General features: G+C 33.6%; 3 protein-coding genes and 4 non-coding genes across 8 annotated transcripts in view; 1 reads left to right on the top strand and 6 right to left on the bottom strand.

Annotated features, from left to right (window-relative positions):
* Nucleotides 1-6,640: 6,640 nt before the first annotated feature.
* On the bottom strand, nucleotides 6,641-9,786 carry LOC110428111 (metal tolerance protein 9-like). Of its 2 annotated transcripts, none has more exons than XM_021443823.2 (7): nucleotides 9,141-9,786; nucleotides 8,847-9,059; nucleotides 8,640-8,752; nucleotides 8,319-8,564; nucleotides 7,700-7,780; nucleotides 7,353-7,583; nucleotides 6,641-7,155 (listed from the first exon to the last, which is right to left on the bottom strand). In XM_021443823.2, exons 2-7 carry the CDS (start codon nucleotides 9,031-9,033, stop codon nucleotides 6,808-6,810), a joined length of 1,206 nt encoding a protein of 401 aa, XP_021299498.1. In that variant the 5' UTR covers nucleotides 9,034-9,059; nucleotides 9,141-9,786; the 3' UTR covers nucleotides 6,641-6,807. The 2 variants fall into 2 exon arrangements, with proteins under 2 accessions (XP_021299498.1, XP_021299500.1); XM_021443825.2 differs by having other exon boundaries at nucleotides 8,847-9,043.
* Nucleotides 9,787-10,345: 559 nt separating this feature from the next.
* LOC149526284 (small nucleolar RNA Z103) lies at nucleotides 10,346-10,443 on the bottom strand. The gene has a single exon (XR_016352163.1). It is a non-coding gene; the product is annotated as a small nucleolar RNA Z103 (small nucleolar RNA).
* Nucleotides 10,444-10,531: 88 nt separating this feature from the next.
* LOC149526283 (small nucleolar RNA Z103) lies at nucleotides 10,532-10,632 on the bottom strand. The gene has a single exon (XR_016352166.1). It is a non-coding gene; the product is annotated as a small nucleolar RNA Z103 (small nucleolar RNA).
* Nucleotides 10,633-10,883: 251 nt separating this feature from the next.
* Nucleotides 10,884-10,968, bottom strand: LOC149526282 (small nucleolar RNA snoR116). The gene has a single exon (XR_016352164.1). It is a non-coding gene; the product is annotated as a small nucleolar RNA snoR116 (small nucleolar RNA).
* A 43-nt stretch (nucleotides 10,969-11,011) lies between these two features.
* LOC149526281 (small nucleolar RNA snoR117) lies at nucleotides 11,012-11,093 on the bottom strand. Its single transcript, XR_016352165.1, has one exon. It is a non-coding gene; the product is annotated as a small nucleolar RNA snoR117 (small nucleolar RNA).
* Nucleotides 11,094-12,947: 1,854 nt separating this feature from the next.
* LOC110428077 (uncharacterized) lies at nucleotides 12,948-14,513 on the top strand. Its single transcript, XM_089785592.1, has 6 exons — nucleotides 12,948-13,220; nucleotides 13,296-13,459; nucleotides 13,611-13,669; nucleotides 13,757-14,100; nucleotides 14,191-14,285; nucleotides 14,408-14,513. The coding sequence occupies exons 1-6, from the start codon at nucleotides 12,948-12,950 to the stop codon at nucleotides 14,511-14,513; spliced, it is 1,041 nt and encodes a 346-aa protein (XP_089641718.1).
* Nucleotides 14,514-14,735: 222 nt separating this feature from the next.
* LOC110428099 (metal tolerance protein 9-like) overlaps nucleotides 14,736-15,561 on the bottom strand; it is a 4,326-nt gene continuing 3,500 nt past the window's right edge. The window contains exon 6 of the mRNA XM_021443795.2: nucleotides 14,736-15,275. Within this exon, the coding sequence (XP_021299470.1) occupies nucleotides 14,931-15,275 (345 nt within the window). The 3' untranslated portion in view covers nucleotides 14,736-14,930. The remainder of the gene's footprint in view (nucleotides 15,276-15,561) is intronic.

Genomic DNA, 15,561 nt, shown 5'->3' with positions numbered 1-15,561 from the left:
TTTATGGGTAAGTTCAGTCCAATGTGTCCCAAAGAAAACAGGTATGACTATAGTTTCTAATGAAAATAATGAGCTTATTCCCACTAGAATTGTCACTAGATGGAGAGTATGTATAGACTATAGAAAATTAAACAAAGCCTCTGAAAAAATCACTTCCTATTACCTTTTATTGATCAACTGCTTGATAGACTAGTAGTTAAGGATTTTTATTGGTTTTTGGATGATTATTCTTGTTATAATGACATTGCTTCCAAAGACCAAGAAAAAACCATCTTTACTTATCCTTATGGAACTTTTGCTTTTCATAGAATGCCTTCTGGACTTTGTAATGCTGTAGCTACTTTTTAAAGATGTATAATGGTAATTTTTCCTGATATGGTTGAAAAGTTCTTGGAAGTATTATGGATAATTTTTCAATTTTTGAGAATAATTTTGATGATTGTCTATTTAATCTTGCTAGAGTACTTAAAAGATGTGAAGAAACTAATTTAGTTTTAAATTGAAAAAAATGTCACTTTATGGTGCAAGAGGGCATAGTCTTAGGCCATCGAGTATCTAGTAAAGATTTAGAGGTAGATAAAGAAAAAATTGAAACAATTGAAAAGCTTCCACCTCCCACCCCTGTTAAGAGCATTCGTAGTTTTTAGGATATGCTGGATTTTATAGGAGATTCATTAGAGATTTTTCTAAAATTTCTTAACCCCTTTGTAATTTGCTAGAAAATAATACTCTTTTTATTTTTGATGATACTTGCCATGATGGTTTTGTTGAATTGGAAGAGATTAATTTCTGCTCCTATTATCACTATTCTTGATTGGAATCTTCCCTTTGAACTAATGTGTGATGCTAGTGACTATACAGTTGGCATAGTTTTGGGCCAATGAAAAGTGAAGATTTTGCATCTTATTTATTATGCTAGTAGAACAACAAATAAGGCTCAAGCAAATTACACCATAACTGAAAAAGGGTTGCTTGCTATTGTTTTTGCCTTCGATAAATTTTGCTCCTATCTTATTGGTACTAAAGTAATTGTTTACACTGACCATGTAGCTATTAAATATTTGATCGGGAAGAACGATGCAAAACCATACTTGATAAGATGGGTACTTTTGCTTCAAGAATTCGATTTGGAAATTCGAGATAGAAATGTATAGAAAATCAAGTGGCAGATCATTTGTCTAAACTGGAGAATGGAGAACAAGTTAGGAATTTAACAGTGATCAATGAGACCTTTTCTAATGAGCAATTGTTTCATGTAGAAAAGCAAAAAAATTTGCCATCATATGCTGATTTTGTGAACCATCTAATGAGTAAACTCTTCCCTTCTGAATTTAATTCTCAACAAAAAAAGAAATTCTTAAGTGATGTTAAATGCTATATGTGGGATGAGTCTATTTTTTACAAGCATTATAAGGGTCAAATAATTAGAAAGTGTATTCCTAAAGAAAAATTTGAAAATATTTTTCACCATTTCCATTCATTCGATTATGGAGGACATTATGGGGCAAAACGAATTGCTGCAAAGGTTCTACAATCAAGTTTTTTTTTTTTTTGCCTATTTTCAAAGATGTTGATAATTTTGTTGAAAGATGTGATAGATGTTAAAGAATGGCAATATAGCTAGGAGACATGAGATGCTTTTCAACATCCTTGAAGTCAAAATTTTTTATGTGTGGGGAATTGATTTTATGGGTCCATTCATTCCATCCTTCAATAATGAATACATTTTGATTGTTGTTGATTATGTCTTTAAATGGGTTGAAGTTGTAGCACTGCTAAGGAATGACTTTAAGGTAATGATAAATTTCTTGCAAAGGAATATCTTCACACATATTGGTGTACCTAAAGCCATAATTAGTGATGAAGGGACTCGCTTCTACAACAAAAATTTTGAGGCAATCTTTGCCAAATATGGAGTCAAGCACTAAATAGCCACTATTTATCATCTTTAAACAAATGGCCAAGCAAAAGTGTCAAATAGAGAAATTAAAATAATTTTGGAAAATATTGTTTGTCTTTCTAGAAAAGATTGGTCAAAAAAGTTGGATGATGCTTTATGGGCTTATAGACCTGCATACAAAACTCCAATTGGGACGTCTCCTTATAGATTGGTGTTTGGAAAAGCCTGTCATCTTTTAGTTGAGCTTGAACACAAGGCATATTGGGGAATTAAAAAACTTAATTTTGATCTTCAAGCAATCAGAGAAAAGCGTCTTTTGCAACTCAGTGAGATGATTGAATTTTGTCAAGAAGCATATGTGAATGTAAGAATCTACAAAGAGAAGACAAAACGATGGCATGATCAAAATATCATAAGGAGAAATTTTAAGCTTGGTCAACATGTTCTCTTTCACAATTGTCATTTGAGATTATTTCTAGGAAATCTAAAATCTCGTTAGTCTGGACCTTTCACTATGATGAAAATATATCCTCATGGAGCAGTGGAGGTAGTTGATGATAAATCAACCTTCAAAGTGAATGGGTAACGGTTAAAGCACTATTGGGGTGGCGATTTCAATCTTCAAAGATCCTTAATCACGTTTATCAATGTAATTTGAATTAGAGAAAGTTAAGCCAAAGGCTATAAATCAAATACCTCTTGAGAGGCAACCTAAGCACTCTAACTTACTTTCTTTAATTTTCTTTTAATTACGTTTATTTATTCCATTATTAAATTATTAACACTATTTTTTTACAAGTACATTTAAAAGATCCACTCAAAAAAATTTCCAAAAAAAATCAAAATAAAAAATAATAATTTTTTTTTGGTGGGGAGCTGTTCTTCCAAGTAACTTGACAACTTCGTGTGGAGCATAGAGTAGAGTCACTAAGAAAGAGAAAGGGACCAAGGTGAGCACTTTCATTTCTTTTTTCTTTTTTTTACAAATGTCGCTCTCATATGGTGGCATCATAGGGACGATGAGGATGAAGCACGTTGAGCATGCTGTGACCACATGAGAAGAGTTCACGTGGGACTTGAGACAACTGTTTGCCCAAGTATGTAAAGGATGAAGCCTGAGGCAAGATCTGCAAGCTCATGCAGAAGGGCAAGGTGAAGGACTACTGTCGAGAGTTCTTTGAGTTGTTGCTCATGGTATCAAACATGAGTGAGTGAAAGATGCTGTTTTACTTCATTGATAGGTTGAAACTATGGGTAAAGGCTGAGTTGCAACATTGAGGCATGTAAGATATGAGTAGAGCCATAGCTATATCAGAATCATTAGTCGAGTTTGAACGTGTGACTCCCCCAAATGTTGGCAAGGTAATGGGGAAGAAAGTGACGAAGGCTCCTTGTTTGATAAGGAGGCCAAGAGGAAGCTTGCCCACTACAAGTTTAATATTGTAAACAAGGGTTGAGAGAAAGGAGTTTTCATGTGTTACTTATGTGAGGATGCTCATCAAGTGAAAGGCTGCCCAATCAAGAAAAGGTTTTCAACGATTGATTGTGAAAGTAACGCCACAACAGCAAGAGCCTAAGTGACTAGGTGCCATTAAGGGGAATGGGGAACCTATGAGGGAGTTGAGGTTAGGAGCTATTAAAGGGTGCCATGAGACAGAGGGTTCTTTATCAACATAAAAAAGGAAGAATGAATGGCGCAAAGGTAAGAGAGATAAGAGAGTGTGCGAAAAGTTACAACATTCCCTAACAACGAAGGCGTTACTAGTTTAAATAGAGGAGAGTGTCATGTGCCATCATCTCTAATCAACCTTTCTTCACTTGGGTTTACAATTACATCAAATCCATCTACTACATTCGGCTTATTCTCAAACTAAAACTCCTTATCATTTATTTCACTTCATTTTTTATCCTACACTCACCCTTACCCAACGTCCTCTTCTTCTTGCTATTTTGCAGCATTCTTGCTATTTAGAGTATCTAAGTTCCTATAAACAAAAGACTCCTAACGTTGAGAAAAAATCACAAGCAAGATTCTTTTTAACGAAAAATATAGTATAATTTTTATGATCCCATGGATAATTAGTCTTATCAAGAGAATGAGAGGTGCTTATGTGTAGGATTAATCAAATAGGGTTTTGCTAGATGTAAAAGATAAAGGTTATTACATATGTAAAAGAGGCTTAATGATTGCATGAAGATATTTTTAGGTTGGGTTCCATGGAGGTTTTAAAAATAGTTTCCCAAAAGGCAAGAAAACATTTTCTATGTTTGTTAATAACATTTTAGAGGAAGTTTAATGGAGATGGCCTTGGAGATTATTTAATCAAGGAGGAAAAGTTGTCGACATGTTTGTGTCAAGAAAGAAGAATTTAACCAAAAGAAAGCATAGGTTTGTTAGGTATGGGACCCTAAATAAAGTGAAAAAGGGCATGTTCCATGCTAAACTATGTCTAGTTCCTAAACAATAAGCTTAATGTTAACCTAGCAAGTCACGATGAAAAGGAATATTTTGAAGGAAAAGGAAAAGCAACCATGATAAATAAATGGAACCAAAAATCCTTATAACCAAAAATCAGATGACAATGCAAGAACTGAGAAATTAAATTGGTCATGTGCTCAAGTATGATGTGGCATGAAAGGTGACAAAGTGGAGTCTTTCTCTACTAATGGAAGATGCAGCTTAGTAGCTATGAGATGTCCAAGTGTAATGAGTGAGAAGAATCTTCATTGGCTTGAGAGATCAGCACTTGGCAGAACTGAGGTAGAATCTGATGCCTCGGTGTTTATGGTTAAGTTAAGAATTGAGGACCATTTAGGGGTGATAATGAAAGGCTTATCTCCCAAGCATTTTCTAGTCACTTTTATTGAAAAGGAAAAATTGGACAAGTTGGAAAAGGAAAAATGACAGTGGCTTAATTGATGGTTTGTGGTGGTTGAATGATGAACGGGCCAATTTGAAATGAGCTTACAGTAGAAGAAGCTTTTCATTTAGGGTGTAACTTCATACACTTAGACATTTGCGAACTTTGAAAACATTGCAGAATGTTGGGGTGGCTGGCGGCTGTAGAGAAAAATACCCTTAATGGTGATAACTTGAGTTATGGGGTTTTTCTTATATCCACGATGGCTAGGAAGCGAATTGAGGCTAGCTTGGAGTTAAAAGTGGCTAAGAAAGTTTTCATGGTTCACATCCAAAAAGCCACTATTAGGGGAAGAACAAGTTCGTTTCCACAATTAGATAAGAGAAAGAAAATGTAAGTGAGTACAAGAAGGTTAAACATAGCTCGAGTAATATATTGAACAACCCTGATCAGGCTGGCCTTGAGGATGGGAGTAGTGAAAACCAAGATATTTTAGCGATTAGAGAGCTAACAACAACAAACAGAGTGGTAGCAGCAAAAGAAGCAAGCAATATAGGACCAAATTAAAAAGAAAATGTTGACTATGGGGAAAAAAGATTTGACTTCAACAAAGTTGTAGTGGTCAGTAAAAAGGGTTATGAGATTTATGAGAAATTCAAGAGTTTGACAAGTAAGAGGGAAACAAGAAAAGAGCATGAAGCAACGTTGCAAAGGGGATGCATTATGGAGGAATTGGATGTTATAGGTTGTAGTGCATTTAAGGTGAAGACATGTGATGTGATGATGGGTCAGGTTGCCAATAAAGAAGTTGTTACTCGTGATGGGCCAAATATATTAAAAAACCCACTAATTAGACTAGTTCGTGATGGGCCTTAAGGCAGTGAGCTGGCAAAAAATCCATCAGCAAAGACCTACACTTTTAAAAGCTTAGGTAGATTTCTTCTTTAGTAGCTCAATTGAGAACACATCACCATGTGATTCTGTCATCAAACTTGCCATTTTCTAGTAAGCTTAAAAATAAAAAACTGGGTTTACTAAGTGAAGTGGAAGAACGGATCAGTGTAAAAAAGAAACAAAAAAAGAAAAAAATGGAAAAAAAAACAAGAAGTAGAAGGCTACCTGTGTGGAGATTGAAGAGGATATGTCAGTGCTAAACAAATCCCTATATGATGGGATATAAGAAAAAAGAAGAAGTGAATTATGGAGGAACCTAAAGAAGTATGAAGATTAGGTGAAAACCTTGGGCTAAATACAAATGGCGATGAGGAAAAAAACTTTTTTCACAATCAATTGGTATGGCAGGCACTTCATCGGTAAAAACCAAGTAACAGATGGTAAAAATGGTTCATGCCTTGAGTTTATTTGTCTAAACTGGTATGGAAGCTAAGGCTTTTATGGTGCTTGACTACAACCAATTTGATTCGCTTATAAGGCATATTAACACCATTGACAAATACTTTCCTCATATGTAACCTAAACTTGTTTCATAAACTGGAATCTATCCTTTTTAATGAATCTAAGTCAAACGTAAATCCCATTAGGGAACATAGAGTGGTTGGATTATTGAACTCCCATTGACATGTCATTTAGGTGAGTGTACAAATTTGTATTCTTTAACTACTCAAAAACATTTGGAAAGTGAAATTTTCACTGTATTCTTCGATAATATATAATTCAATTAGTTTCGTGTAAATCGTACTTAATTCATTTGTTTTTTATTTTAAGCAATAATATAGAAATACGGACTCATTTCCCTAAGCATTACTATTTGTCATTCTATTCATCTAGTTTTCCACATTCCAGGCATTCAAGATCCTTTTGACTATTTTGTTCATGAAACAAGTGACCATATATTGCATACAATAATATTACACTCATTTTTTGATAGCTCCACTCAAACTGTTGTTCATTAATTAATTAGATAAATACAACAAACAATAGACTGTTTCTAACAAGCCCTTGATGCATGAAAATTGTAATAGCTACTATAAAGTGTGGAAAAAGAAATAGCTTCATGTCCTTGGAAGTGAACTTTAATCCTAATGCTCATGGCCTTTTTGTCTTGTGCTCTTGAGGATGAATGGTATCACAATCCACATGAACAAAAGCTCGCTCTACTTGAGGAAGTTGCTCGAGCTTATCTTCAAGAGTTTGTCCAATATCATGTGCTTGGCCAAGGGGCATGTCCTCAGGCAAAACTATGTGAACCTCCACAAAATAGTGACTACCAAATGTGTATGCTCTAACAGTCTCTATGTGTGTAATCTCTTCATGGTGGTTCCATATTAAGTACGTCAACTTCGCTAGATAGTCTGACGGTGCTGTCTTCCCAATTAGTCCCCAAACGTTATCCATCACTGTCTTCGCCCAATTCCCCATTGTGTATAATGCTATCTGCACCATATATAGTTTAATTAGCATATGTAGTCTTGTCATTGTTCAACTCATGTGCTTTAAATTTGTTAGGTCACATCCTCGTGACCATGTCCTTGATGTTTAAAGTATCTTATCCAGTTCCATCATGCAATGTACATATGAGTTTTATCAGAAAAAATTTAACATATTAAAGTGTATGTATATCATGAACTTACAAGAATTGCCCCAAGAGGATCAATCCACCAGTAGAATTTGATAGCTAACACAGCTGTTCCTAGACCAATTGAGTTAGTAATGACATCGAAGAAATGATCTTGAGCATATGCCTTAACGATTTCATTATCGAACGTGCGACAATACACCGTGAGCACCACTTTTACCAATGTCACCGATACCATAATCCCAATCATCCATATTTCTTTTTCATGATCCCTTTCTGGTTGTGCCTGCAATTCATAATCACTGGCCATTGTTAGAAGGTCAAAGTTTAACACTTGTTTTCTTATTAGTCCAAAGCCCTTTCTATTCGTAGTAGTTAATTGATGCATGCATGCTCAGATACCTTCATAACCAGTTCTCGACCTGATTCAAACAATATTTGCAATCCAAGAGTAGCCATCACTGATGCGAAAACAACAATTCCCTGCACAAGCCATAAAAGGTTTTATATATCTATATATATATATGACCTCACATGGCATGATTCCTGAAGTTGATTGAAATTATATAGTTGCCATACTTGGACCAGTGAACCATTAAACTACATTAAGGACTTGAGGTTCCTTCAAGGGGAAAATCTTAAGCACCAATCAAGCTATGTTGTCATAACAATATTTTTCATATCTTTAGTGCATTGATAGCCTTAAATAAATTCCTATTTAAGTAGTTCCCGAGGAAGGAAGACTTACAATAGGTTGCATCTACATATATATATATATATATATATATATATATATGACCTCACATGGCATGATTCATGAAGTTGATTGAAATTATATAATTGCCATACTTGGACCAATGAACCATTCAATTACATTAAGGACATGAGGTTCCTTCAAGGGGAAAATTTTAAGCACCAATCAAACTATGTTGTCATAACAATAATTTTGATATCTTTAGTGCATTGATATAGCCCTAAATAAATCCCAATTTAAGGTTTTTTCTGAGGAAGGAAGACTTACAACAGGTTGCATTCTATTTTTGCCAATGGGATAGCGATGTAGATTCGGTTTTCTCATTGCATGAGCAGTAAACCACAAGATAAAGCCTGACAAGAGATCCAGTAAAGAGTCCAAGGTTGATGCTATGACTGCCATTGATCTACTCTCCACAGAGGCATAAACTTTTGCTAAGAAAAGCACCAAATTGGCCACATTGGATGCATATATTGCCACCCTCTCACTCCTTTCTAGCTTCTCCATTTCCTCCTGAAATAAACATATGTTTTGCATTCTAGGGAGTTAAAAGAGTATAAATTCAAATAAAACTGCAAACCAACAAACCTCAGTCAAACTCCCAGGCAAAATGCCCAATTCATTGAATGTGTCCACTTCATTGAACCCTTTGAGAAGCTTTTCCTGCCTCTTGTAATACTCTGAAACTTTTCTCTGCCTCCCTGCAGAAGAACACACAATTGCAAATGGTCAAAGCACTCTGCAACACTATGCCAAGTAAATATCAGCCTGAACAAGATCGATGGAATTGCTTACTTAAAGCCTTGATAAAAACCCCAAGGCTAAAACAAGAAGACTCCACTCGTCTCTCTGGGAGGTGAAACTTATCCATGTTGAGTCGCCAAGATTGTTCAGTTGCCATTGTGTCATCCTCGCCAGCCGGAGCAGGTGACAGAAGCTCTGTTCGGTAGTCTGATGAATCTGTCCGAAGGTTGTTCGCCATTTTTAATTTCCTTGAACAAGCGATTTCTCATGACGGAGAGGAACAAGTTATATAAGAAAATTTGCAAACACCAACTGCTCCACTTAGAGAAAAGCACAATGGCTTACCATATTATCAATCATGCAAGCATGGAGAATGTCGTTTGCGGCAAAGGCTTTGCTGTTGGTCTTGGGTTTTTTAATTAATGGTAGTTGACTGTGTATGAATTTGACACCATTGCCAAGTCTCACTGTTTCATGCCTCATTGGCTGACTTTTATGTATTAAATATGGGGAAGTTTACGTATGAAAGGAATCAAAGTCTAGGCGTGTAATTTCCTTGTTCATTCTTGAATAGGACATTTCTGTTTTATGCTGTTGGACTTTTAATTTGATCTCGTCTTGGGAAAACTCCTTGGACAAGCAAGCAAGCACAACAACAAAAATAAACTAATAAAAGAATTGATCAAGTATGATATTCAAATATATTTTTAAATTATTTAAAAAAATTCAAGTAAATTTTTATTCTATTTTTAAGTTTAACTTAATTTTTTTTAATTTAAAAATTATTATGAAATTCTTATAAAAAATAATAATTTTTAAAATTAAAATATTTTTTTAAAAAAGTAATACTGTAATTACTTAAACAGGTGAAAATATTTTTAAAACTAAAAATAAGAATTCTCTTATATTTTTAATAAAAGAGAAAAAAATCCTCTAGAAGTTTTTTGTGAAACATTTTTTAAAATTTTTATTTAAAAAATTATTTTTTTATAAAGTTTATATTTCAAATGATTTTTATTTTATTATTTTTATTTTGAATCAAATACATTTTTATAATTAATTATGATGAATAAAAATATAACTTATATTTTTAATATAATAGATTTTTTTTTCAACTGTTAAATTACACAATTAACCTTTGCTGATAATTTGTGTAAATTAAATTTTATAATTTTTAAATTTGTTAAATTTTCATCATTAACATTTGCTAACAATACCTTTTTCTTTCTAGATATTTGTTTTTTTAATTATCATACCAAATATAACAATGTTAACACGAAAAAATCATTATACAAAACCATAATAATTATTTTGTAATTATTATACTCAATTATACAAAAAAGTAGGCATAAAAATTAGTTACAAGGTTGGTATAAGAATATATTTAATTTTCCAAATTTTATTTTGAATTTAAGGCTTATAATTTTCATCACAATTTCGATTCACTTATTCAGAGTGAAATATTTAATGCCATTTAATTTGGAATTTCCTAGTATAAAATTTTCAAATAATAAAAAAGAAAAAGAAATCCAAATAAAAAATAAAGCAGTATGGATCAGATTTCTGGCTTGAATTCTCATGAAAATGAGAATAAAATCGCACAGTTTGTTCAGCTTCGATCATCTGGGGAAATAATCATCACCTCCACAATAATTAACACCAATCAATTCATATAAAAAAATTCAAAAAAAATTAAAAATTAAAAATAAAAAAACAAATGTAAAATTGTAGTGAAGATGGATCAGAGTTCTGGCTTGGAATCTCTAACGAATTAGAGAAAAACAATCGCACAGTTTGTTCAGCTTCGATCATCTGGGGAAATAATCATCACTTCCATCTCCTTCTAAATTAATTTTTTTAATAAAAAATAAAAAATATATAAATAAATTTAAAAATGTAGGGGCATCTGAATGCATCAAACTTACAGAGAAAAAAAAATGAAAGAAAAATGCCAGAATCTCAGCCCCAAATGGATATCGGCAACGTACAGCGCTGAAGCCGCTATTTTCATTTAAGCGCAACAGTGACTCTAATTTATTGCCTTCTTTTCCATTGAAGAACTCTAAAATTAAACACAGACAAGTAGAAAGGCTCAGAGAGTAATGATTTATGATTGCATCAAGGAGACATGAGCTCTCATAGTTTGATGGTATAATCTTCGTCATCACCGCCTCAAAAATAGAAAGGAAAATTTCAAAAAAAAATAAATAAAAATGGTGCCTCAGACACTAGGCTTAGATTCATCAAAGAAGAGCAAAATCTCAGATGGTACGGACAAAACCATGTGCATCACAGGCGTTTAAGAATCGTAGTAAGACGAAATTCAATATAAGATCTAATGGGAGGTCTAAAGAACAGAGAACGGAGGAAATTTTAAACAGAGGTGGTAGAGAGAGAGAGAGACAGCCGATTGCCTGAGGAAGGAGGTTCAGAGGGAGGGGGCCTATAAATGGGGAAGAGATAGAAAAACCCTAATTCGCTTAAGTGAGGTTAAAATACCTATTTGCCCATTACGGGTATATGAAATTACAAGAGTAACCTTTTGTAAGTGGACCTTCCGCCGTATTCTGATTCGAGCTCAATAGCTCAATAGTTCTGAAATTTAATTTTATTTTTTATATTTTTAATTTTTTATTTGTTTCTATTTTCATTTTTAGTTTTTTATTTATTTATGACTTTTCTTTCTTTCATGCCCATATTTAAATTTGGAAAATTATTTTAAAAAATGCTATAAATATGAAAAAATAAATCTTTATCATTTCTTTATTCCTTTATTGATTTTTTTTCATGTGCATATTTTAACCTATGAAATTATTTCAAAAATGTTAATTTGGAAAAGTAAATATTTTGTTAATTAAATTAAACAATAATAATTACTTAGAATGATCTTTTGAAAATAAATTTTTAAAAAAGTTACAAGTGGTAATTTTTTTTTAAAATTTTCAAAGTGAAAATACTTATGATACCTTGCCAAAGAGTTGGGAGTAATATCAAATTTTTTTTATCGATGGTTTCTTTCTAAATAATTATTAAAACATATAAAATAATAAATGTAATAATTAAAACATTTTGTAAACTACAAATTGCGTCTTGGGGTTTCTTTGATTGCATCGTAAGCATTTTATTTTAATTATGTAAATGTAAGAAAATCTTTCAACGGTAAAATTTATAGGAAGTTATGAGTAATAATTTTCTTGAAAATTTCTAGGTGATGCCATTTTTTTAAATTCTACCAAAGGTTGGATAATTTAGAAAAATAATTTCTAATATTAAGGGTTTGCAAAAAAACCAATTTAAAAAAAAAGAGAAAGGGAATAAATTAAAATAAAATAATAAAAATTATTCAAGACAAAATTTGATATTATTATCAAATGTTCATAAAATTTTACAAAGCACACACCAATCAATCATTTACAAAAATCATGATATTATCACAATAAAATATTCGTCCATCATAAATATCCCGGAGTAGTGAGAGTATCTCTTAGTTATGATTTAAAATTTTATTTTTTAAAATTTTTTACTTTTAAATTTATTTTTTAATTTTAATATTTGTCATTACATCATCATCATGTCATATTTTAAATTTTTTATTTTAATAAAATAAAAAATTAAGTTGCCTTGGCGAGCCTAAAAATAACACAAATTAGTCTTGGAAGAAGAGTGTAGAAGGCCAAGAAATGAGAGGAAAGAAGAAACATCAATTACATTTGTTAGAAGGAAATAGCAAGACATCACTTTTATTGGTAAATTAAGGCATAATTAATACTAATAATAATGAAATTGTAAAGCCTAGATTTTGAATAGAAACCAAGACTAATTTCTAAACAATCTATTTTATATATGAAAATCCTCCCTCGTACATTATCTAAGGTTATATTTTCACACTTGGTTTGGTTTATTTAATTGATTTATATTTTTTTAATTTCTTTTTTTATTAACAAAGTAAATGAGGCTGAGACTAATAAATACAGCTGCTGCATGGGGAAGGTACGTAAAGAACATGCATGGACTTCCTTGGTGAATTACGAGGCTAATAAAAGAGGAAGCAACCAGTAACCAGTAGCACCTAGAATTATTCTCCCAAGAACACGATGAGTTGAGTAAAACAGTGGTAAAATATTGTGCTTTCCAATTGATCAGTTAGTAAACATGGGTGAGCTGATAGAGTTGCAGGTAGCATTAGGGGAGAGCTCTTCCAGCTTCAACATGGAGAAAGCAGTGTGCAATCATGGTTTGTTCATGATGTCTCCAAACGCTTGGATCCCTTCCACCAAATCCCTTCGTCGCCCTCTTCGACTCGCAGACTCTTCTTGTTCCGTTTATGTCGCGATCTCACACCCAGCTCCCAACCACCCTTTCCTTGTTGTACAAGTCCATGGCCTTGAGAACTCTATCTCCTCTGCTGATGAAGCTGTTATAATGGTATGCATGTCTTTTGACCAACATTTATATGCCCATAGATTATAAGTATAACGTTTTGCTGTTAATATGATATAGGAACAAGTTGCAAGAATGCTAAGGATATCAAGCAAGGATGAGAGAGACGTAACGGAGTTCCAAATATTGCATGGTTCAGCCAAGGAGAGAGGCTTTGGTAGAATTTTCCGCTCCCCTTCCTTCTTTGAAGACGCTGTCAAGTCAATCCTTCTCTGCAACTGCGGGTACAATTATCTTTAGTTAAGTTATACAGATGAAGATGCAGCATCTTATGGGAAGCAATTAAACATTTATCCATGCATCCTTTTGTCCTTTCTCTTTCATTATACGTCAGGAAAAGTCACTAATAGACGACAATTCCAAATTTCTAACAAGGTGGAAGAGGACATTGACCATGGCTCGGGCTCTCTGCGCGCTTCAGCTACAATTGGCTGGTGCTCATTTGCAACGCAAAAGGGTAGCATCCAATTCCAACTTGAAAATTTCGACCAAGAGATTAAAGCATAAGAAATACAGTAAAGCTAGCTCAACTTCAGAGTCGTCAATGAGCGGATTTGATCAATCCATAGGGGATTTTCCAACCTCAACAGAACTAGCTTGCCTTGATGAGAAGTATCTAAATGAACGCTGCAATCTTGGGTACAGAGCCCGGTGCATTCTTCAACTTGCCAGAAAGGTTGAGAACGGGGAACTTGAGATCAACAAACTTGAAGAATCATCTGATACAACATCCTACGAAAGATTTTATCAAAAGCTGATGAAGATCAAAGGCTTTGGTCCCTTTGTCTGTTCCAATATAATGATGTGCATTGGGTTTTATGAGAGGATTCCTTTTGATAGTGAAACTATCAGACACTTGAAAATGGTCTGGACATTTTGAGTTAATTTATTAGTGAAGCACTACTACTTTGTCGCACATTTGATAGAACACTGACTACTGTTTTCATTGTCGCAGGTGCATGCCAAGGGGAAATGCTCTAGAAAGACAATTGAAAAAGATATTGAAGAGATTTATGGCAAGTATGCTCCATTTCAGTGTATGGCATACTGGTGAGGAGACTATACATCCTTTTTTATTTACATATACAACATATCCTGGCTACATATGTTTTTACATTTTAATTCCTATTCGATTTGTATCATTACAGCTTATCTCTTTGAATTCTTTGTAGGCTCGATTTGTTGGACGAATATGAAAACAAATTTGGGAAACTGAGTGAGTTGGAAAGTTCCAGCTATCATCTTGTCACTGGCAGCCTGCAGTTACAGAGGAACTGAAGCAAATTGGCTCATTATCTAACTTGATTGTCTTTGTTTAATCCTTACCTATCTTTGTCTAGATTTCCTCTAAAATCTGAAGAGAGAGTTTGAACATCTTTTGCCTTTTCTATTTGGCAATGACAAATGAGCAAGTAATTAGTTAGCTAACATGACTTTCCTCAAGTTAGCTTTCCATCAGCTATTTCTGCTATCTATCAAATTTAGCAGACAAAAAGGAAGTTTTACACACGCAAAATAACATAATCCCATAGCAATCAAATGAAATACGAGTGGACTTCATGCACAGCTAATGATCTATAGTCATGAAAAGTACTATTATGTAGCATTTGGAAGTACAGGTGAATAAAAGTAGGTTATTGAAAAGACACTAATAAGCTCTGGAAATCAATGCCAGCAGTGCCAGTGCCCATACAATCAGACCATGGTCTTGTGTTCAGGCCTATGTGTGAACTCAAAATCTATATGCACAAAGGCTCGCTCGACTTCTGGTAGCTGCTCCAGCTTCTCCTGGAGTTTCTCACCTATGTTATGTGCTTTACCCAGGAACATGTCTTCAGGCAAGACAATGTCAACCTCCACAAAGTAATGAGAACCAAAAGTATATGCCCTGACTGTGTCAATGTGTTGGATCTCTTCATGGTGGTTCCATATCAGATATGTCAATTTAGCAAGAAAATCAGGCGGTGCAGTCCTACCTATCAGTGACCATACATTCTCAATCACTGTTCTGGCCCAGGTACTCATTGTGTATAGTGCTATCTGCAGTTATGGATTTAACAAGGCATTATTGTTAAGGATAAATTATAATCAGCTTCTAAGGATATTGGTAACATATGCACATGCAAAAGTCGTGCATGTCACGTCCAGATGGCCAGGATTGGATAATTGCAATTGTCATTGGCTTCTTCTGGAAACAAACTGAGGAGTGAATCCTATCAAATTTATAATTTTGATCAATGTGTAAAGAGCATTACATCATTTAAGTGTAAGTGTCGGGCAGAATAGTGTTACCAAAACATGGAAGAAGTAAGTACTGAACCTCAAA

Source organism: Theobroma umbraticum, unplaced genomic scaffold (assembly GCF_002168275.2).
Source record: "Theobroma umbraticum cultivar Fairchild unplaced genomic scaffold, ASM216827v3 scaffold_25.0, whole genome shotgun sequence".
Lineage (NCBI taxonomy): Eukaryota > Viridiplantae > Streptophyta > Magnoliopsida > Malvales > Malvaceae > Theobroma > Theobroma umbraticum.
The sequence above is the reverse complement of the archived record's forward strand: the minus strand, read 5'-3'. Positions and strand labels throughout refer to the sequence as shown.